Genomic DNA, 24,429 nt, shown 5'->3' on the forward strand with positions numbered 1-24,429 from the left:
GATGCCTTGACAGCCCCATGGACCTTCAGGATGGCTTATGTGTTTCCACCTTTCCCGATGCTTCCTCGATTGATTGCCAGAATCAAACAGGAGAAAGCATCAGTGATTCTAATAGCGGCCTGCATGGCCACGCAGGACTTGGCTATACAGATCTGGTGGACATGTCATTACTGTCCACCTTGGTCCGTTACCTCTGAAAACAGGGACCTTCTGATTCAGGGGTCCTTTCAAACATCAAATCTAACTTCTCTGAAGCTGACTGCTTGGAAATTGAACGCTTGATCTTATCAAAGCGTGGTTTTTCTGAGTCAGTTATTGATACCTTCAATACAGGCTAGGAAGCCTGGTCACCAGAAAGATTTACCATAAAATATGGCGTAAATACCTATATTGGTTGCGAATCCAAAGGTTACCTCTTGGAGTAAGGTTAGGATTCCTAGGATATTGTCTTTTCTACAAGAAGGTTTAGAAAAGGGGTTATCCGCTAGTTCCTTAAGGGACAGATCTCAGCTCTGTCCATTCTGTTACACAAGCGTCTGTCCAGAAGTTCCAGAGTTCAGGCTTTTTTGTCAGGCTTTGGCCAGGATTAAACCTGTGTTTAAAGCTGTGGCTCCACCATGGAGTTTAAACCTTGTTCTTAACGTTTTACAGGTGTGTTCCGTTTGAACCCCTTCATTCCATTGATATAAAGTTGTTATCTTGGAAAGTTCTATTTTTAATGGCTATTTCCTCGGCTCGAAGAGTCTCTAAGTTATCAGCCTTACATTGTGATTCTCCTTATTTGATTTTTCACTCGGATAAGGTAGTTCTGCGTACTAAGCCTGGGTTCTTACCTAAGGTTAGTCACTAACAGGAATATCAATCAGGAGATTGTTGTTCCACTCCTTGTGCCCAAATCCTTCTTCGAGGAAGGAACGTCTTTTGCACAATCTGGATGTAGTTCGTGCCCTTAAATTTTATTTACAGGCAACTAAAGATTTTCGACAAACGTCTTCCCTGTTTGTCGTTTACTCTGGTCAGAGGAGAGGTCAAAAAGCTTCTGCTACCTCTCTCTCTTTTTGGCTTCGTTTGCATAATTCGTTTAGCTTATGAGACTGCTGGACCAGCAGCCTCCTGAAAGAATTACAGCTCATTCCACTAGAGCTGTGGCTTCCACTTGGGCCTTTAAGAATGAGGCCTCTGTTGAACAGATTTGCAAGGCTGCAACTTGGTCTTAGCTTCATACTTTTCCAAATTTTACAAATTTGACACTTTTGCTTCCTCGGAGGCTATTTTTGGGAGAAAGGTTCTTCAGGCAGTGGTTTCCTTCTGTATAAAGAGCCTGCCTATCCACTCCCGTCAATCCGTGTACTTTTGCTTTGGTATTGGTATCCCCACAAGTAATGATGACCCCGTGGATGATCACACTTAACAGAAGAAAATAATTTATGCTTAACTGATAAATTCCTTTCTTCTGTAGTGTGATCAGTCCACGGCCCGCCCTGTTTTTTAAGGCAGGTAAATATTTTTTAAATTATACTCCAGTCACCACTACACCCTTGGCGTCTCCTTTCTCGTTGGTCCTTGGTCGAATGACTGGAGGTGACGTAGAGGGGAGGAGCTATATAGCAACTCTGCTGGGTGAATCCTCTTGCACTTCCTGTAGGGGAGCAGTTAATATCCCACAAGTAATGATGACCCGTGGACTGATCACACTACAGAAGAAAGGAATTTATCAGGTAAGCATAAATTATGTTTTTTTTGTGTTATTTTTCACACACATTGTACTTTAGGCATGGAGTCATAGTTCTTGTTATGTGTTACTGCCAAAAAACACCTCAATATGTGTTCAACAACATCTCCTGAGTACATTTATACCACCCATGTATAGGTGTGTCGGGTTCTCTGGGGGCTAAAAGGCGTTATTTTTAGGAAGCGCATTCCAGTTTTTCAACTTGGAATTTTCACATCGGTCATCATGCACCCATGTCCTATTTGGGACAGTTCTGAAGCCGGCCAATGAAATTTACCCCATAAAACCATATATTTTTGAGAAGTAGACCCCCTAGGGTATTGAAATGCTGGTATTTTCACACTTTCCATGAACTTATTTAACCACCAGTCTTTGTCAAACTTTTGGGTAGTCATTTTTATTGTGTTATTTTCACACACATTGTACTTTAGGCATGAGATTCTCAGTTCCTGTTATGTGTTACTGCATAAAAACACCTCAATATGTGTTCAACAACATCTCCTGAGTACTGCGATACCACCCATGTATAGGTGTGTTGGGTTCTCTGGGGGCTAGAAGGCCTTATTTTTAGGAAGCGCATTCCAGTTTTTCAACTTGGAATTTTCACATCGGTCATCATGCAACCCATGTCCTATTTGGGACATTTCTGAAGCGGCCAATGAAATTTTCCCCCATAAAAACCATATATTTTTGAGAAGTAGACTCCCTAGGGTATTTGAAATGCTGGTATTTTCACACTTTCCATGAACTTATTTAACACCAGTCTTTGTCAAACTTTTGAGGTAGTCATTTTTTTGTGTTATTTTTCACACACATTGTACTTTAGGCATGGATTCTCAGTTCCTGTTATGTGTTATGCCAAAAAACACCTCAATATGTGTTCAACAACATCTCCTGAGTACAGTGTATCCCACCCATGTATAGGCTGTGTTATTTGATGTCGAGTTCTCTGGGGGCTTAAAAGGCCTTAATTTTAGGAAGCGCATTCCAGTTCTTCAACTTGGAATTTTCACATCGGTCATCATACACCAATGTCCTATTTGGGACATTTCTGAAGCTGGCCAATGGAATTACCCCCATCAAACCATATATTTTGAAAAGTAGACACCCTAGGGTATTTTAAATGGTGTATTTTAACACTTTCCATGCACTAATTCAACCACCCAGTCTTTGTCAAACTTTTGGGTAGTCATTTTTTGTGTTATTTTTCACACACATTGTACTTTAGGACTAGATTCTCAGTTCCTGTTATGTGTTACTGCCAAAAAACACATCAATATGTGTTCAACAACATCTCCTGAGTACAGTGATACCCACCCATGTATAAGTGTGTTGGGTTCTCTGGGGGCTAAAAGGCCTTATTTTTAGGAAGCGATTCCATTTTGTACACTTCCCATTTTCACATCCATGCACCATGTCCTATTTAGACATTTCTGAAGCCGGCCAATGTAATTTACCCCCATCAAACCATATATTTTTGAAAAGTAGACATCCTAGGGTATTTCAAATGCAGGTATTTTTAACACTTTCCATACACTAATTCAACCACTAGTCTTTGTCAAAACTATGGGCATTCAATTTTTTTGTGTTATTTTTCACATACATTGTACTTTAGACATGGAATTCACAGCTCCTGTTATGTGTTACTACCAAGGAAGACACAATATGTGGTCACCAACATCTCCTGAGTTCAGTGATACCACCTATGCATAGGTTTGGTGGCTTGTTTTGGGCGGTGCAATGCCAAATGTCTGACATGTGTTTGTGATTTTTTTTCACATTTAACATATTTTCTTTGCCTATCGTCTTTTTTGGGGGTCTTTTAACATACCCCAATTTATTTGTTTTCCATAAATGTGCTTATATTTAAAAGTTGACACCCCAAGGTATTATACATGGAGTGGTTTGATGACTTTGATGCAACCGTTTTAGCCCAAAAAATTGGAGAAAGTATATGGTAGGTAATTTTTCAATTTTCATTGTTACAGACACATTGCTTTTTTACTATGATTTAGGAGAGACTGTTGTAAGTTATTGCAAAAGAATACTTCAGGTTGTTTTCTGCAAGGCACCCTGAGTACACACTATGCCCCCCATGCATAGGTTTGCCAGGATTTTGGGAAGGTTATGTTACATGATTTTAGTTATTAAAAATGAGAGTATTTCTTCTGATAGGACCTTATCTTTAGTTTGGGGCCCTATCGCAATCCCAACTTTTATTTATTGCATTCAAGTGTATATTTTTTAAATGTTGACACCCCAAGGTATTGTATATGGTGTGCTTTGATGCCTTTGAAGCAACCGTTTTAGCCCAAAAAATTGGAGAAAGTGTATGGTGGGTAATTTTTCAATTTTCATTTTTACAGACACATTGCTTTTTGACTATGATTTAGGAGAGACTGTTGTAAGTTATTACAAAAACATACTTCAGGTTGTTTTCTGCAAGGCACCCTGAGAACACCTATGTCCCCCATGCATAGGTTTGGACAGGGGCTTTGGTTAAAAAAAAACAGGCCCAATTTTAGAAAAAAATAGAGTAGTGAAATGTAAAAATCTGGCACAGTAAAAGTAAAAAAAACAAAAAACATCTAACAGTAACATAACCAAAATATATATATATATATATATATATATATATATATATATATATTATATATATATATCTATATATATATATATATATAACAGCAATGTATTTTTTTTTTTTTTTTAAATTGACCATTGTATGGTACCGCTTTGAAGCAGTCCCCAATGCAGAGTGCAGGCTGTTCCAGGGCAATCAGGACAGTGATATATGAGTGTCCCTTCTCTTCCCCTCTTGGTACAGAACTCTGCATTTTTTTGTGGTTTCTACTTTGCGGCAGTAGGGGGGATTTTTAAAAATAAAATGGGTAGCCCCAACTCTGCTCTCTCCCATCACCGCCCGGGGAGCAGGTGCAATCATGGTACAAAATCCCCGTAATAATCTGGAGCTGAAACTGTAAAAATGTCTTTTTAACTCTGGGGTTTGCTTTTTTGAACAACAAAAAAGCGTTTGTGGGTTGCATCTGCATTAGGTAAATTGCAACCTTTTTGTACCAGGCCCTTGTCTTCCGCATAATTAGGTAGGGGCTGCAGCAGTGACAGCCAGATCAACCCCACCCCTATGTCGGTTATAAGACTTGATGCACACTGGCTTCCTTATGATCTCAGCTCTGCACGTACAGAAAACCGCCACCGTCCTCTCTGTGTGGATGGTGGTAAGAAGGTATACATCCTTTTTGTCTCTGTACTTAAGTGCCAAACAGCTCCTCTTGGCGCAGAGCTAAGGTCTCCCCCCTTCGTAGCCCGGGTGGTACAAGCTGTCCTGGGGAAACCTGCGCAGTTCTTTTTAATTGTACCGCAAGCTACTGTATCAAAGCAATACAGTAGCTTGAACAAAAGGGACACTTGTATAAAAATTGTCTCAGTACAAGTGATACCCTTTGTTCATTAGGGGTAATATCAGGTCCCAGACAATCTTGCCAGGGTTCCCATATGTTTGGGCCACCTGGAGGGTCAAGGTGGCTATCCTTTCCCTCGGAAGGCCTGAGTATACCCATTCTCGCTGTACCACAGAGCCTATACACCTTTACCCCATATCTGGAGCGCTTGGAAGGAATAAACTGCTTGAATCCCAGCCTTCCCTTATACTTCATTAGGGAATTCATCACACGCATATATTCCTTCCAGGTGTATAAGCTCTGCACACTGGCAGAAAAGTGGGTTATCAGGGGCGGATTTTATACAGCCTGTCAAATTGGGGATGCCTCCCTAGGGGGGCACAGGCTGTTGTCGCTGAAGTGCATGAAATGCAGAATCATTTCTTACCTCTTCCTCGACATAATCTGGGAGAAAAAATGGCGGGTAGAGCAGATGGGGCTACTATCCAGTAGGAGCGAATGGAGGGTTTCTTTATGATGCCCATCAGCATGGTCAATGCCCAGAATTTTTTGAATTCTGGCAAATTGATTGGGGACCCATTCCTGCTTTGCCAAATATGTTCCAGGCTTTGCAGCACGGAACTGATGGGCATAATAAATTAGTCTTGGGCGACAATGTTACCCAATACATCATCGCCCAGAAACACTTTCCAGAAACTGCTGGGGGCTAAAACCTGCCACATTCTTTATTTATGCCAGCATTTGCTGTGAAGGGTGGGATATCTGGCCTCTGGAGATGAGGTGTTACCCACTCTTCAGCAGCAATGGCAGCAACACGCCTCCTTCTGGCAGGGGGGCTAGCAGGGGGGCTGGTAGGGGGGGTAGCAGGGGGTCTAGCAGCCACAGATACATCACTATCAGTTGAGACTGCATCTAGTGATGTATCTGAGCATATGGCAGGGTCAAAATTGGGGTCTGAGTCCGACATAGAGGCATCTGACTCTGACGCAAGGATGGCATACGCCTCCTCAGCACTATATATTTTCTGTGACATTTTTGTATCTGTCACAGAAAAAACATAATTTATGCTTACCTGATCAATTTATTTCTCTTGTAGTGTATCCAGTCCACGGATCATCCATTACTTGTGGGATATTCTCCTTCCCAAAAGGAAGTTGCAAGAGGATCACCTACAGCAGAGCTGCTATATAGCTCCTCCCCTCACTGCCATATCCAGTCATTCGACCGAAACAAGACAAGAAAGGAGAAACCATAGGGTGCAGTGGTGACTGTAGTTTAATTAAAATTTAGACCTGCCTTAAAAGGACAGGGCGGGCCGTGGACTGGATACACTACAAGAGAAATAAATTTATCAGGTAAGCATAAATTATGTTTTCTCTTGTTAAGTGTATCCAGTCCACGGATCATCCATTACTTGTGGGATACCAATACCAAAGCTAAAGTACACGGATGATGGGAGGGACAAGGCAGGAACTTAAACGGAAGGAACCACTGCCTGTAGAACCTTTCTCCCAAAAACAGCCTCTGAAGAAGCAAAAGTGTCAAATTTGTAAAATTTTGAAAAGGTGTGAAGCGAAGGCCAAGTCGCAGCCTTGCAAATCTGTTCAACAGAGGCCTCATTTTTAAAGGCCCAGGTGGAAGCCACAGCTCTAGTAGAATGAGCTGTAATCCTTTCAGGGGGCTGCTGTCCAGCAATCTCATAGGCTAAGCGTATTATGCTCCGAAGCCAAAAGGAGAGAGAGGTTGCCGAAGCTTTTTGACCTCTCCTCTGTCCAGAGTAGACGACAAACAGGGCAGATGTTTGACGAAAATCTTTAGTAGCCTGTAAGGAAAACTTCAAGGCACGGACTACGTCCAGATTATGCAAAAGACGTTCCTTCTTTGAAGAAGGATTAGGACACAATGATGGAACAACAATCTCTTGATTGATATTCCTGTTAGAAACCACCTTAGGTAAAAACCCAGGTTTGGTACGCAGAACTACCTTGTCTGAATGAAAAATCAGATAAGGAGAATCACAATGTAAGGCAGATAACTCAGAGACTCTTCGAGCCGAGGAAATAGCCATCAAAAACAGAACTTTCCAAGATAAAAGTTTAATATCAATGGAATGAAGGGGTTCAAACGGAACTCCCTGAAGAACTTTAAGAACCAAGTTTAAGCTCCACGGGGGAGCAACAGTTTTAAACACAGGCTTAATTCTAACCAAAGCCTGACAAAATGCCTGGACGTCTGGAACTTCTGCCAGACGCTTGTGCAAAAGAATAGACAGAGCAGAGATCTGTCCTTTTAAAGAACTAGCTGATAAGCCTTTGTCCAAACCCTCTTGGAGAAAGGACAATATCCTAGGAATCCTAACCTTACTCCATGAGTAACTCTTGGATTCACACCAATAAAGAAATTTACGCCATATCTTATGGTAGATTTTCCTGGTGACAGGCTTCCGAGCCTGTATTAAGGTATCAATGACTGACTCGGAGAAGCCACACCTTGATAGAATCAAGCGTTCAATCTCCATGCAGTCAGTCTCAGAGAAATTAGATTTGGATGATTGAAAGGACCTTGTATTAGAAGGTCCTGCCTCAGAGGCAGAGTCCATTGTGGAAGAGATGACATGTCCACTAGGTCTGCATACCAGGTCCTGCGTGGCCACGCAGGCGCTATCAGAATCACTTATGCTCTCTCCTGTTTGATTTTGGCAATCAGTCAAGGGAGCAGAGGAAATGGTGGAAACACATAGGCCAGGTTGAAGAACCAAGGAGCTGCTAGGGCATCTATCAGCGTTGCTCCCGGGTCCCTGGACCTGGATCCGTAACAAGGAAGCTTGGCGTTCTGGCGAGACGCCATGAGATCCAGTTCTGGTTTGCCCCAACGATGGACCAGTTGAGCAAACACCTCCGGATGGAGTTCCCACTCCCCCGGATGAAAAGTCTGACGACTTAGAAAATCCGCCTCCCAGTTCTCTACGCCTGGGATGTGGATCGCTGACAGGTGGCAAGAGTGAGTCTCTGCCCAGCGAATTATCTTTGAGACTTCTAACATCGCTAGGGAACTCCTGGTTCCCCCTTGATGATTGATGTAAGCCACAGTCGTGATGTTGTCCGACTGAAATCTGATGAACCTCAATGTTGCTAACTGAGGCCAAGCTAGAAGAGCCTTGAATATTGCTCTTAACTCCAGAATATTTATTGGGAGGAGTTTCTCCTCCTGAGTCCACGATCCCTGAGCCTTCAGGGAGTTCCAGACTACGCCCCAACCTAGAAGGCTGGCATCTGTTGTTACAATCGTCCAATCTGGCCTGCGAAAGGTCATACCCTTGGACAGATGGACCTGAGAAAGCCACCAGAGAAGAGAATCTCTGGTCTCTTGATCCAGATTTAGTAGAGGGGACAAATCTGAGTAATCCCCATTCCACTGACTTAGCATGCATAATTGCAGCGGTCTGAGATGCAGGCGCGCAAATGGCACTATGTCCATTGCCGCTACCATTAAGCCGATTACTTCCATGCACTGAGCCACTGATGGGCGTGGAATGGAATGAAGGACACGGCAAGCATTTAGAAGTTTTGATAACCTGGACTCCGTCAGGTAAATTTTCATCTCTACAGAATCTATAAGAGTCCCTAGGAAGGAGACTCTTGTGAGTGGTGATAGAGAACTCTTTTCCACGTTCACTTTCCACCCATGCGACCTCAGAAATGCCAGAACTATCTCTGTATGAGACTTGGCAATTTGAAAGCTTGACGCCTGTATCAGGATGTCGTCTAGATACGGAGCCACCGCTATGCCTCGCGGTCTTAGAACCGCCAGAAGTGAGCCCAGAACCTTTGTAAAAATTCTCGGGGCAGTGGCCAACCCGAAGGGAAGAGCAACAAATTGGTAATGCCTGTCTAGAAAGGCAAACCTTAGGAACCGATGATGATCTTTGTGAATCGGTATGTGAAGGTAATCATCCTTTAAGTCCACTGTGGTCATGTACTCACTCTCTTGGATCATGGGTAGGATGGTCCGAATAGTTTCCATTTTGAATGATGGAACTCTGAGGAATTTGTTTAAGATCTTTAGATCCAAGATTGGTCTGAAGGTTCCCTCTTTCTTGGGAACCACAAACAGATTTGAATAAAATCCCTGTCCTTGTTCCGTCCGCGGAACTGGATGGATCACTCCCATTACTAGGAGGTCTTGCACACAGCTTAGGAATGCCTCTTTCTTTATCTGGTTTGATGATAACCTTGAAAGATGAAATCTCCCTTGTGGAGGAGAAGCTTTGAAGTCCAGAAGATATCCCTGAGATATGATCTCCAACGCCCAGGGATCCTGAACATCTCTTGCCCACGCCTGGGCGAAGAGAGAAAGTCTGCCCCCCACTAGATCCGTTTCCTTATAGGGGGCCATTCCTTCATGCTGTCTTGGGGGCAGCAGCAGGCTTTCTGGCCTGCTTGCCCTTGTTCCAGGACTGGTTAGGTTTCCAGGCCTGTCTGGAATGAGCAACAGTTCCCTCTTGTTTTGAAGCGGAGGAAGTTGATGCTGCTCCTGCCTTGAAATTTCGAAAGGCACGAAAATTAGACTGTTTGGCCTTTGATTTGGCCCTGTCCTGAGGAAGGGTATGACCCTTGCCTCCAGTAATGTCAGCAATAATTTCCTTCAAGCCAGGCCCGAATAAGGTCTGCCCCTTGAAAGGAATGTTGAGTAATTTAGACTTTGAAGTCACGTCAGCTGACCAGGATTTAAGCCATAGCGCCCTACGCGCCTGGATGGCGAATCCGGAATTCTTAGCCGTTAGTTTAGTCAAATGAACAATGGCATCAGAAACAAATGAGTTAGCTAGCTTAAGCGTTCTAAGCTTGTCAATAATTTCATTCAATGGAGCTGTCTGGATGGCCTCTTCCAGGGCCTCAAACCAGAATGCCGCCGCAGCAGTGACAGGCGCAATGCATGCAAGGGGCTGTAAAATAAAACCTTGTTGAATAAACATTTTCTTAAGGTAACCCTCCAATTTTTTATCCATTGGATCTGAAAAAGCACAACTGTCCTCAACCGGGATAGTGGTACGCTTTGCTAAAGTAGAAACTGCTCCCTCCACCTTAGGGACCGTCTGCCATAAGTCCCGTGTAGTGGCGTCTATTGGAAACATTTTTCTAAATATAGGAGGTGGGGAAAAGGGCACACCGGGTCTATCCCACTCCTTGCTAATAATTTCTGTAAGCCTTTTAGGTATAGGAAAAACATCAGTACACACCGGCACCGCATAGTATCTATCCAGCCTACACAATTTCTCTGGAATTGCAACTGTGTTAAAGTCATTCAGAGCAGCTAATACCTCCCCAAGCAATACATGGAGGTTCTCAAGCTTAAATTTAAAATTAGAAATCTCTGAATCAGGTTTCCCTGAGTCAGAGATGTCACCCACAGACTGAAGCTCTCCGTCCTCATGTTCTGCATACTGTGAGGCAGTATCAGACATGGCTCTAACAGCATTTGCGCGCTCTGTATCTCTCCTAACCCCAGAGCTATCACGCTTGCCTCTTAATTCAGGCAATCTAGATAATACCTCTGACAGGGTATTATTCATGATTGCAGCCATGTCCTGCAAGGTAATCGCTATGGGCGTCCCTGATGTAATTGGCGCCATATTAGCGTGCGTCCCCTGAGTGGGAGGCGAAGGGTCTGACACGTGGGGAGAGTTAGTCGGCATAACTTCCCCCTCGACAGAACCCTCTGGTGATAATTCTTTTATAGATAAAGACTGATCTTTACTGTTTAAGGTGAAATCAATACATTTAGTACACATTCTCCTATGGGGCTCCACCATGGCTTTCAAACATAATGAACAAGTAGGTTCCTCTGTGTCAGACATGTTTAAACAGACTAGCAATGAGACTAGCAAGCTTGGAAAACACTTTAAAACAAGTTTACAAGCAATATAAAAAACGTTACTGCGCCTTTAAGAAACACAAATTTTCCCACATTTTGAAATAACAGTGAAAAAATGCAGTTACACTAACTAAATTTTTACAGTGTATGTAATAAGTTAGCAGAGCATTGCACCCACTTGCAAATGGATGATTAACCCCTTAATACCAAAAACGGAATAACAAATGACAAAAACGTTTTTTAAACAGTCACAACAACTGCCACAGCTCTACTGTGGCTTTTTACCTCCCTCAATACGACTTTTTAAGCCTTTTGAGCCCTTCAGAGAAGTCCTGGATCATGCAGGAAGAAGCTGGATGTCTGTGTCTGTAATTTTTGCTGTGAAAAAAAAACGCTAAAATAGGCCCCTCCCACTCATATTACAACAGTGGGAAGCCTCAGGGAACTGTTTCTAGGCAAAATTCAAGCCAGCCATGTGGAAAAAACTAGGCCCCAATAAGTTTTATCACCAAACATATGTAAAAAACGATTAAACATGCCAGCAAACGTTTTAAAATACACTTTTATAAGAGTATGTATCTCTATTAATAAGCCTGATACCAGTCGCTATCACTGCATTTAAGGCTTTACTTACATTACTTCGGTATCAACAGCATTTTCTAGCAAATTCCATCCCTAGAAAAATATTTTAACTGCACATACCTTATTACAGGAAAACCTGCACCCTATTCCCCCTCTGAAGTTACCTCACTCCTCAGAATATGTGAGAACAGCAAAGGATCTTAGTTACTTCTGCTAAGATCATAGAAAACACAGGCAGATTCTTCTTCTAAATACTGCCTGAGATAAACAGTACACTCCGGTACCATTTAAAAATAACAAACTTTTGATTGAGATTAAAGAAATAAACTAAGTATAAAACACCACAGTCCTCTTACGACCTCCATCTTAGTTGAGAGTTGCAAGAGAATGACTGGATATGGCAGTGAGGGGAGGAGTTATATAGCAGCTCTGCTGTGGGTGATCCTCTTGCAACTTCCTGTTGGGAAGGAGAATATCCCACAAGTAATGGATGATCCGTGGACTGGATACACTTAACAAGAGAAAATGTACTAAAATTTTTTAAATTAAATTAATTAACTAAATTAATTAACTAAATTAAGTAGCAAAAAAGTACAGCTATGCTACTGCCAGTGATTTATAGCGATCACTGGCAAGCTAGGGGTTAATGGCTCTGAAAATTAAATTAAATTAACTAAATGGTTCTGAAAAGAGCCTCTGGATTTTTAAAAAATTACAACAACAAAATTAACCCCTAAAAAAATTCACAGACAGCAAAAAAGTACAGCTATGCTACTGCCAGTGATTTATAGCGATCACTGGCAAGCTAGGGGTTAATGACTCTGGAAATTAAATTAAATTAGCTAAATGGCTCTGAAAAGAGCCTTTGGGTTTTTAAAAAAAATACAACAAAAACAATTAACCCCTAAAAAAAATGCACAGACAGCAAAAAAAAAGTGCCGCTATGCTAATGCCAGTGATTTATAGTGATCACTGGCAAGCTAGGGGTTTATGGCTCTGAAAAGAGCCTTTGGTTCTATATTTTTTAACAAATAATAAGAATTAAATCTCTCTCTGCAAAAAAAAACTGGGTCTCTCTCTCTCTCTCCAACAAAATCGCAAGTGCGGAGAGGGAGGGAGATCCCATACTGATCAGTGTCAATATTTACAAATATTGACAGATCAGACAAATGGGGTATTTTATTTATTTATTTATTTTTTGGGGTAGGAGGCTCAGTATTGGGTGATCCTAGCTTGCCCCTATGATGAGGCAGGCTAGGTTCACCCCCAGAGGCCCCATGATGCACTCTGGGCATCGCCATCTTGGATGCCTAGTGAAGGGGGAGGGGGGGGCTATTAGGCTTTTTTTTTTTTTTACGTTTTTTTTTTTTAGAACTTTTTTATTTTATTTTATAACTAAGTGCCTCGACCCACCGAGGCACTTAGCACAGCAAGGCAGAGCATCGGAAGCGTGTCCGATCGCTTCCGATGCTCTGAAACACTGTCGGGCTCCACGTGAAGCGAAACCGGACGTGATCACTCGTGGGGGGAAGTGATCAAATCCAGTCCCGGCACTCGGGAACAGTATTGCAGGCAGGATGCCTAGACATCAAGGCAAGCCTGCAATACTGTTAGAGCAGCTGAAGCGATTTCGCTCGCTTCCAGTGCTCTTTTTAACCGACGACGTATGCCATACGTCCTCGGTCGTTAAGTGCTTTTTTTTTGAGGGACGTATGGCATACGTCGTCGGTCGTTAAGGGTTAATATAACAATGTTGGTTATGTGAAACTGGGTAGTGAAGGCATTATCTATGGACGTACCTTGTACGGGGTCTCCCTCCAGGAGGCTTTCGACAATAGCAAGGACAGGGAAATCAGTAAAAAGCTGCATTATTAATTTCACAAATTATTTTCGAATATGAAGGAACATTATCATGCAGCTTAAAATGTGTACTTAATGTCCCTTTAAAGGGGCATAAAACACAAAATGTTTCTGTCTTGATTCGGACAGATAGCTCAGCATGCTAAGGGCACTATGTGGCTGAGCTCTGTAGCAACCCAAGGGTTGTAGGGTTCGAACCCCGGCGAGGTCCACTCAGTCTTTCATCCTTCCGAGGTCGATAAAAATAAGCAGCGCCTTGAGACCCTTACAGGTGATTAGGCCGCACTTTACCCATACATAGAAGTAAATTAAAAAGGTGTTTAAAATTGTAAGCTCGGGAGGCGGGGCTTCGCCGGTCTGGAAGATGGCTGTGTGATTAGCAGCTCCCATGCCCTGATACCCCAAACCCAGCCTTTACAGTAAGCATCGACCCCTAACAACTAAAAAGTAATGAGCCACATCTCATACAACAACAAGGATTCCAATAGCGGGGGTCAGAAAAAGAATAAAAGCAAACCGCAGGGAGACTTCGTGCTGCAGCAAGTGATTCACAGATCAGAAGGCAAGTATAAGGGAACAAACCGCTGACTGAACACACACATACTCACGGAACAGCGGATCATATCCCCCTCAACGGAATAAAGCAGAACACTACGAAGTAGTGGGACACACAGAGGGAGAGAGACAGAGGCGGTTAAGGAAGTCCCAGCATTAAAAAAACGGAGCCAGCGATACCACATGGTCTTCGTTAATGAAAAGAGACACAGCGCTACTGACAGGGGTAAGACTGCATAAGCGAGTAGTAAGTTCAGTAAGAGAATAGGCACTTAATGAAGGGACGGAGCAAGCAAAAATTAAAGCCCAAATTAAGCAAAGTAAGCAGCGCACAAGGCAGGTACCCAAGGCAAACAGGGCCCTTAGCTCCTAACCATCATACACCGCTTGTTAATAAGGACGCCACAAGAAGGTACACAGCCCTCACCCCTGAGAGACATTGCAAGCTAGTCAGGCTGAAAGGGAGGAAAAAAGGAAATAAGGGGGCAAAGAAGAGTGATAAGCAGTCATATCAACCCCAATTCCTTAACACAACACTCAGCTGCAGATAGGAAAAATACTTTGGTTAGCACGAGAGGTGGGAGATAGCTGGAAATTAGACAGGGCAAACAGAGAAATACAGGGGAAAACAAAACAGCAGAGAAAAAGAAGACGACGCCACAGCACAATTTGACTGCATATACCACATAAACTCTACCCCTATTTGCACTGCCCCTGTGAAATGCCAGGCCGCAAGCCAAACAAAACTGAAAACACACCACGTTCCAGAATGTTACAGCAATACCTGAAACCAATTGAAACATCACTAGATAGCTCACAGGCTACTACTAACAAAGGATCACAAATGGAGATAATGGTGGAAGACGCACTATGCCACAAGACAACACTACCCTCACAAGAGAGGATATCTTACCACTGTGCACCAAGAATGATCTCAAAGAGATAGTAGCAGAAGTGAAAAATTGGTACGGCGAACTAAAGAGAGATCTATCAAGAGTAACACAGAGAGTCACAATCTGGAAGAAAGCCACAACAACATGGACACAGACATTCAACATATGTCACGGGATGGTATATGATCAGGAAGAGACCATAGGCCATCTCATGGGAAAAAGTTGAAGACATGGACAACAGGTGAAGGAGAAATAATTTAAGGATACAAGGTATTCCTGAATACAATCCAACAAGCAGCTCTCGAGGGCTGCCTACAAGAATTATTTAGAACAGTTAAGGGTGACAACTGTGCCCCAGATCTGACAATTGAAAGAGCACACAGAGCTTTACGGGGCTAAACCTCCTCCTAAAGCGCCACAGAGAGACGTAATACTCAAATTACTAAATTTTAAAGACAAAGAAGAAATAATGAGACATGCCAGACTGAAACAAAATATCACACACGCGGGGAAACCGCATACAGATTTTCAAGACCTCAGCCCAACCACCCTTCAAAAGAGGAGAGAGCTGAGTTACATCACAAAGACCCTGAGAGATCACAAGATTGCCTACAGATGGGGGCTTCCGATCAGCATCATAGCAAGCAAAGACAACTCTACGGTGATCTTTAAACACAAGGAAGATCTCCCTACTTTGTGAAGTCCTGAAACTCAACATTCAACAGCTGGAAACCGCAGAATTTGATGAAAACAAGATACACAGAGGTGGGAACAGCCTACGCACACCCCAGAAGTTAAGCTCCACATCATTCAGAGAAACTGCACAGCTGAAGTGTCAGAGGAGGGAACCGCCTGACAATATAACTGTCATTTGCAAAGACTATAACAGTATGAACGTTGACTCTGAACAGAAGAAATAAGGTCGTATGCTTACAATGTTTAATCTTTTCTATGACTCTTTTTTACAGGTTGGGTTTGGGGGCAGGGATACTTCCTCAATTGTATTGTTTTTGTTACACACCAAAATTTTAATGTTAATTGTAACATAGTGTTTTTAGTTCAAGTTAGAGATTGTGTTAGTTCAGACACCTCAACGAAGTTAACGACAAGCATAGCAGGGAAGGGAAGACCAGAGGAGGGGTTATCTCACATTCTGGTGGCCACAATATAACAAAGCACATAAATAGATTTCTCCAACACAACACAAATATAGCTCCTTAACATAAGATAGTGCTAGATAACAACGGCGACACCGAGTAACTGATACCTAAACACATAAACTAATACCATCAGATAAATAGTTAGTCACACAGGCTGAAACAAATAGCCAATATCCATATCAATAAGAGGCAGGTGTGGGGAGGGACATTGGAGGTTAGAGGCGTGGTGAGCCGCAACAACATGCAGCCTAGAAGACTTAAAATGTTATCCATAAATGCAAAGGGCTTAAACAGCCCAGAGAAACGCTCCATAGCATTCAATCAGATGCATAAGGACATGGGGGACATATTGTACATCCAGGAGACCCACTTTAAGAAGGGAAGGGAGCCTAAGTTCATTAGCAGCAGGTATAAAACGGCTTTCACAGCGTCAGGGCCTACAAAAAAAGGAGGGGTGGGCATTTTCTTGAGAAACAACATTCAATTTACTCCGACTAGTGTCATTAAGGACCCTAAAGGAGCCTATTTACTGGTGACGGGCTTACTCTTCAACACGCAGACTACACTAGTTAATATTTATCTGCCAAATATAGGACAACAAACCCTGTTCAAACAAATTGCCCAACTAATAATGGAACATTCTAGGGGGATTGTCCTGCTTTGCGGGGATTTTAACACACCACTAGACCCGACACAAGACACGTCATTGGGCAGGACCAGCACACCACATAGAGTGATAAAAACCATAAACTCGCAACTACAACAACTCAAACTACATGACGTATGGAGGGCACAGCACCCACATAAAAGGGACTATACATTCTATTCACACCCGCACAGTCTATTCACTAGAATAGACTATATTATCACAGACCAAATAGGATTAGCACTAGTGGATGACTCCACGATCATGCCGACCACCTGGTCAGACCACGCCCCAGTACAATGCACAATCAGATGGCCAAGTATACCACCCACGCCATTTCTGTGGAGACTGGATGAACACATGCTGGACAGCCCATTGACCCGTATGGAACTGGACAATACCTTAGGCCATTATTTTAGGGAAAATACTAACGAAGACACAAATATGTCAGTAGTGTGGGAAGCACATAAATGCGTTCTAAGGGGGGAATTCATAAGACATAAGGCTAGAGACAATAAAAATAGAAGACAGTATGTGAACTCCATGACCTCACAAATCAGATACTGGGAAAACAAACTAAAGAGACAACCCACAGACACTGACACACTAGGCAAATTAAACAAAACTAAAGCAGAATTCAATAATTACCTAATAAAGGAATATCAGAGAAAAGCAACCAGGTTGCAGCAAAGATACTTCGATGTAAATGACAAAATAGGATCCTCCTTAGCGAAAACTCTAAGGAGACGGCAGCTAGACTCACAAGTATACAAAATGATAGACACATCAGGTCACATACAAAAAGATAGCGTACAAATAGCAGACATTTTCAAACAGTATTATGAGAACCTATACAATATACAGACGGAGAGCACACAAGATGAAATAGATAGATTTCTAGCTGACACACAGCTCAAAGAATTGAGCAGTGAAAACGCAGAATCATTAGAGACCCCAATAACACCAGAAGAAATAAAAACAGCAATCAAACACATGCCAAATGGCAAAAGCCCAGGCCCAGACGGCTTAAGCATAAAATACTACAAAACATTCATACATCAATTACTAACTCCACTTACCAAACTATTTAATTCCCTACTTGATGAAAAAGGCTTCACAGATCATAAACTAGAAGCACACATTACAGTCCTCCCCAAGCCAGGGAAGCCACCGGACAAGCCTGAAAGCTACAGACCCATCTCACTCCTTAACTCAGATATCAAAATATTCGCCAAAATACTAGCCATGAGAATAAATAAATACCTTCCTGATCTGGTCCATACGGACCAGGTGGGATTCATACCCGGACGAGAAGCACGTGACAATACACTCAGGACTTTTCAGCTGATTTCATTTGCGCAATTAAGCAACATATCAATGGCCCTTATTTCAACAGACGCGGAGAAAGCGTTTTATAGGGTAAATTGGCAGTTCCTCAAATCTGTGCTTCACAAAATGAAATTTAGCGATAGGTTCATCCGACTGATCTTCACCTTATACAGAACACCCACTGCAAAAATAAAAGTAAACGGACTTCTCTCGGAGAAACTCATGATCAGAAATGGTACTAGGCAGGGATGCCCACTTTCCCCGATACTTTTTGCACTCACTATAGAAGTCCTTGCCCAGAGAGTCAGGGACGACAGACTGATTACGGGACTAGACATTGCACCCAGACACTACAAAGTGGCGCTTTATGCAGACGATGTCCTACTCACACTGACAAATATAGACACATCCCTGCCCAGGGCATTAGAACTTTTCAAAGCATATGGACGGGTATCGAACTTTCAACTGAACCTCACTAAATCCGAAATATTAAACATAACGTGCACTAAGGAAATCATAGGCAACACACTACAGAAATGCCAACTCAGACAGCAAGACACAAAAATGAAATACCTGGGTATCTACATGTCACCAAACCAGCAAGAGGTCTTCCAGGCAAACTATAGACAACTGGAGAGAGACCTAGTAGCTGATATGTCTAACTGGAAAACCAAAACAATATCATGGTTGGGGAGGATAAACGTCATTAAGATGAACGTTATGCCGAGAATTCTATATCTCCTACAAACAACACCTATACCCCTCCCACACAATTACTTAAATAAAATACAAAACCTAATAGAACAGTATGTATGGGGAGGCATTAGACCACGCATCCCCAAGAAAACTATCTACCAAGGGACAGGGGAGGACTGGGCCTACCAAACTTGGAGAAATACAAGCAGGCAATCACTCTACTCATTCTGTTGGATTGGTGCTGTAATGACCAGAACAAAGCTTGGGTGCAACTGGACCGAGCTTTATTAGGCACGGGTAATGCGGGAAGCATGGCTTGGTTAGCTAGAAAAGACAGACCACATGTAACAGAACAGCACCCACTGTATGTAGACTTTTTTCATAACTGGGACAAACTTCTTAACACATCGGTAAACATATCCTCACAGCTTTCACCCCTGACACCCATATGCCAGAATCCCGCATTGCCGTGGAATTATAAGGAACCCGACATGACAATAAACATTCCATACGGGACAAGGGCACTCACAGCTTTGATGGAGGGAGGTAGACTGGGAACACTCGAAAAAATAAAAGAAAACGAGGTAGGCCGTAACATGAATTGGCTGACACACTCACAGTTAAACCATTTCCTGACAACACATAACCAGAAGCACAACCTAACCAGACAAACCACCACATTTGAGAAATTATGTCTAAGGGACACACCGACTGATCATGCAATATCGATACTATATCAGCTACTTATAGTTGAGGATGCCCAAACACTGCCAACCTTTACCAAGGCTTGGGAAAAGGAATTAAACCTGGAAATTGAGCCACAGGAATGTCTGGCAGCATTCCAAACTACAAAAAAAATCCTCAATATCTGCCAGGGTTCAGGAGTCAAGTTATAAATTCCTATCAAGGTGGTATCTCACACCCGTCAGGCTAAAACAAATATATAAAACTACCACAGGGAAGTGCTGGAGGGTATGTGGGGGCGAAGGTACACTAACACATATATGGTGGGATTGCCCAAGCCTAGACCGTTATTGGACGGTGATATTGGAGTATATCAGGCTAGCAACAGGGAACGCACTAGAGAATAGTCCCAAGACCCTTCTGTTTCTCTCCCTGCCCAGTCTGGAAAATAAGGCTGCGACCGCACTCAGATTAGTTATGTTGAACGGGGCAAAAATATTAATTCCGAAAAATTGGAAAAGCAAAACAGTGCCATCGGTCGAGGAGTGGATGAGACAGGTGGAAACTTTATTGCACTTAGAAAGATATCACCACATGCAGGCAAATACATTAGACATGCACGAATATATGCTAATGCGATGGAAGGAATGCCAGAGCCCGGAAGCGACCAGAACATAACTTCATAGGTTTAGAGTTTAAGATGTAGTGCCAGGTTAGAGACAGAAAGGAAAAGCAGTTTACACATATACTATTAGGACTAAGATCCCAAAGAAAATGGATCACATCCAAACACTGATATAAAGGTCATTATAAATCAGAAGGGTGGGATGGACTCCTACCCCTTTATTTATATTTAACATTTTAATCCTAATACACCACATCAAAAGATACAACCTAGACACACTAAATTTTATAGAATATCCCACTTGCTTACCATTGTTATGAATAAACGGTTAAATATGGTTATCCAACCTTTATGATAGGATTGTAACATTTGTATCCTTTTGGGGGAATAATTAAAATATATGCATTGCGACCCACAAAGAACTCCTTGAAAGAGGAAAAAGAACAAAGGACTTATGGAACTAAGGACTATACAGTTTAAGTTGAGAACTCAATGGAAGAACTGGTTACTTGTTGGTAACATTTGCCACTCAGAGACGCTTTGTGAAGTAATTGCTTACAGTTATTGATCAATTTTGTCAACTTCTAAACATGTTAATATTGTTTGTAAAACCAATAAAAATTATTTAAATAAAAAAAAAATTGTAAGCTCTATTTTTCATTTTGCTTCATTCTCTTGGTATCCTTTGTTGAAGGAGCAGCAATGCTCTACTGCCTAGTTTCTCAAACTGTGGTACTTGGGGCATTGGCAAAGGGTACTCCAGGGATTGGCCTTCATTTTTTTTCCTGATTTAGCTACTGTAACCATTACATATCAAAGAAAGCTGTGTTTCTCATTTCTACCCTTGAGCACTCCTTACAGGACAGAGAGTATTTCCCTGCCTAGGTTGTACCACTGTCAATTACTAATTCACCTCCAATTGCTAAAACCTTAGATTCTGGCTTGTTAGTGACATATGAGGGCTGGAGTTGAGCTTCACTTATATGAACAGTAAAATTGTATTACTGTGACCAAGTGTCACAAAGACAAGTAACAGATTAATGTGCCACTGTGAAATAGGTAAAGGACATTATACTAATGTGTGCCGCTGTTAAACAAGACAAACTGGGTATGAAATGGTTATTAAAAATAGAAAGATGGTACCAGAAATACTTTTCTCATCATGCACAAGAGTTGCATGTAAGATGCACATTAATTGGATATCATTTTTAATATCAATGGACTATATATCTGTGTTTTATGGGTTTAGTATTCTCTGCTGTAATACTGTGAAATGTTACATTCTGGAAAATATAAAACAAATATCAAATTCCTATATATTTACTTGAAAAACATTTCTGAAACAAGCTTGTGAAATCAAATGATACAAATGATTTCCATTTTTGTTCATGTAAAAGATCAATAATATATGTGCTACAGTTGCGGTACAAAAAAAACAAATGTATGCCTACAGGGGTACTTGCTACAAATAGGTTGAGAAACACTGCTCTACTGGGAGCCATCTGAACATAGGATGACCCAATGAGCCAATGGCAAGAGCCATATATGTGCCGACACTAATCAGCAGCTAGTTCCTAGTAGCACACTACTGCTCCTGACCTACAAAGGTATGGTTTTCAACAAAAAGAATGAAGCAATTTAAATAAAAGGGAAAAAAGTACTAGATTGTCAAGTTGACATTTTGATGCTGAATATGTTTCTTCTTGTCTTGATTTAATTTGTTATTTTAGATCTGTAGATATTATTGTTATAATTCACTATGCCTCTGTATTTTGCCTTGTAATGTGAACATACAAATAAATATATTTTAAAAATGTAATTATAAAGTTGTTTAAAACTGTATGCTTTATCTAAATCTTGAAAGTTAAATTTTGACTTTACTGTCCCTTTAAGAAAATATATATTTTTGAAAATACCAGTTAAAGCGATATACCCCCTCCAAAAAAAGTAATTATCCAGATAGAGCATACAGTTTTTAAACAATTTTCCAATTTAATTCTATTATCTAATTTGCTATGTTTCTATTGTCTGACCTATTAAAGGGACAGGAAACCCCAAAATAGTCTTTCATGATTTAGATAGAACATTTTAAACAATTTTCCAATTTACTTTAGTTATCTAATTTGCTTCATTATCTTGTTTTCCTTTACTGAATGAACAGGATTTCCCTACTGGCAACTAGCTGAACACATCTAGTTAGCCAATTGCAAGAGACAAATGTGTGCAGGCACCAATCAGCAGCTAGCTCCCACTAGTGTAGGATATGTGCATATTCTTTTTAACAATAGTTACCAAGAAAACGAAGCACATTTAAGAATAGAAGTTAGTTTAAAAGTGTCTTAAAATTCAATGTTCTTTTGACTTTCCTATCCCTTTAAGATTAAAGGCTGCAGGATATATTTTCAATCACAATTATTTATTTATTTTTCATTAGCTTATTGCTTATGCAAAAAATTTGCAAGTGAGCCTTAGCTCCAAAGCAGAAAAACTTATACATGGTTACTATTTAGCAAGCAGAAGAGTAAGAACAGACTCCAATGGATCAAAAATATCAACATCTGCATTAAGACATCTGTGAGTATCTGTATATTAGGCTTATGTGACACTCTACTTGGATTCAGTCCACTCCAGTGCAGTCTGGATGATCATAACATTATTAAAACATATTCATCTATGAAATTCTGTAATAAAGGTAAACTTGGCACAAACACACACTCAATAGCGAGTGTGAAAAACTGAAATATATTTTATCATGAAAAAATAATATTGCAAATTGCCATTTTTAACCATAATAAACTATTTGTAAAATAACAAAGTGTTCCTAAATAGTCTCTAATTCATTATCCCTCAGTTACTACCCAATCGTTTAATCTCATAAAGAAGCACAAGTATGTGATTTCCTATAATGATTAGACATGTGCACAGAGGAAAAATTTGTTTTGGTTAGTTTCAGATTGATTCAGATTTTTTCGAATTTCGTTTCGGATCGATTAGAATTCGGATACATTTGGATGTATTCGTTTCCGATTCGATTAGTAAATTCGGAAGTTTGGTATGTGTTATGTTGATTCAGATGGTTCCAAGTTACACAAAAGGAATTATTTAACTGTGCTATCTCACTAAATTTAATTTTTATATACTGAATTGTGATTAGTGCATGGCCATTCGAATGTAATGAATAAATCCAAACTAATTTGGATTTAATCGTTACAAATGCATTCAGATTATTTTAATTTCGTTTCTAGGGTAATTCGGAAATTCAAATCGATTCTCCGAATTTGGTGAATTCGTCCGAATTTCGATTGGGAACCAAACGAAACGCACATGTCTAATAATGATTCACATCATTTATCATCTGGAGAGAAGATAGAGAGGACAAGGCAAAGGAGAGGGCAGAGAGTACACAAATAAAAATCAATTTTAATCAAGTATAGAATAGAAAAATATAATAAAACCTGAAAACCTACAGATGCACAATCCCCCTATGCAATTACAAATAATTATCTGATATCAGACATCAAACTAAACCAGAATCAACACTGTTTAGTAGAAAATGGGTTTCCCTCTCCACTGATGCAAAAGCAAGAGTTAAAAAAAATGTACCTGTCAAAGTATGAGGTAAAGAATCTCATTCGAAATGACTGATGCTCATTTTGCAGATAACTGTGTCAACGTAATATGCAATGTTTAATTCAGTGCTGATCTTTTGTTTCTTCTAGTTGTAATATAGCATCTGGTACCAGGCAGTCAAATGTCTCCAAATTATTTTGTGTTTACACTGGGTGGCACTAGATAGAGTTTCTCTTCCACAATTCTTTTACTTTACATGTCGGCAAGTGTCAGAGGACGTCCTGTGCATTTTTAATTAATCAGAAAAGGGGTTTGCAACTTTAGAAAGGGTAGTGGGGGTTAAAAAACACTTGATTACAGTAACATAGAAACTGTAAAAATCCTTTTCTCCTGTTAAGTGTAGTCAGTCCACGGGTCATCATTACTTCTGGGATATTAACTCCTCCCCAACAGGAAGTGCAAGAGGATCACCCAAGCAGAGCTGCTATATAGCTCCTCCCCTCTACGTCACACCCAGTCATTCTCTTGCACCCAACTAATAGATAGGATGTGTGAGAGGACTGTGGTGATTATACTTAGTTTTTATATCTTCAATCAAAAGTTTGTTATTTTAAAACAGCACCGGAGTGTGTTGTTCCTTCTCAGGTAGAATTTGAAGAAGAATCTACCTGAGTTTTTGGATGATTTTAGCCGGCGTAGCTAAAATTCATTTTGCTGTTCTCGGCCATTCTGAGGAGTGAGGTAAACTTCAGATCAGGGGACAGCGGGCAGGTTCACCTGCAAAGAGGTATGTTGCAGTAT

General features: G+C 41.1%; 1 protein-coding gene across 1 annotated transcript in view; it reads left to right on the forward strand.

Moving 5' to 3' along the window:
- MCMDC2 (minichromosome maintenance domain containing 2) overlaps window positions 1-24,429 on the forward strand; it is a 260,089-nt gene that overhangs the window by 194,935 nt on the left and 40,725 nt on the right. Inside the window, exon 12 of the mRNA XM_053715892.1 lies at window positions 22,493-22,632. Within this exon, the coding sequence (XP_053571867.1) occupies window positions 22,493-22,632 (140 nt within the window). The remainder of the gene's footprint in view (window positions 1-22,492; window positions 22,633-24,429) is intronic.

Source organism: Bombina bombina, chromosome 5, assembly GCF_027579735.1.
Source record: "Bombina bombina isolate aBomBom1 chromosome 5, aBomBom1.pri, whole genome shotgun sequence".
Taxonomy (NCBI): domain Eukaryota; kingdom Metazoa; phylum Chordata; class Amphibia; order Anura; family Bombinatoridae; genus Bombina; species Bombina bombina.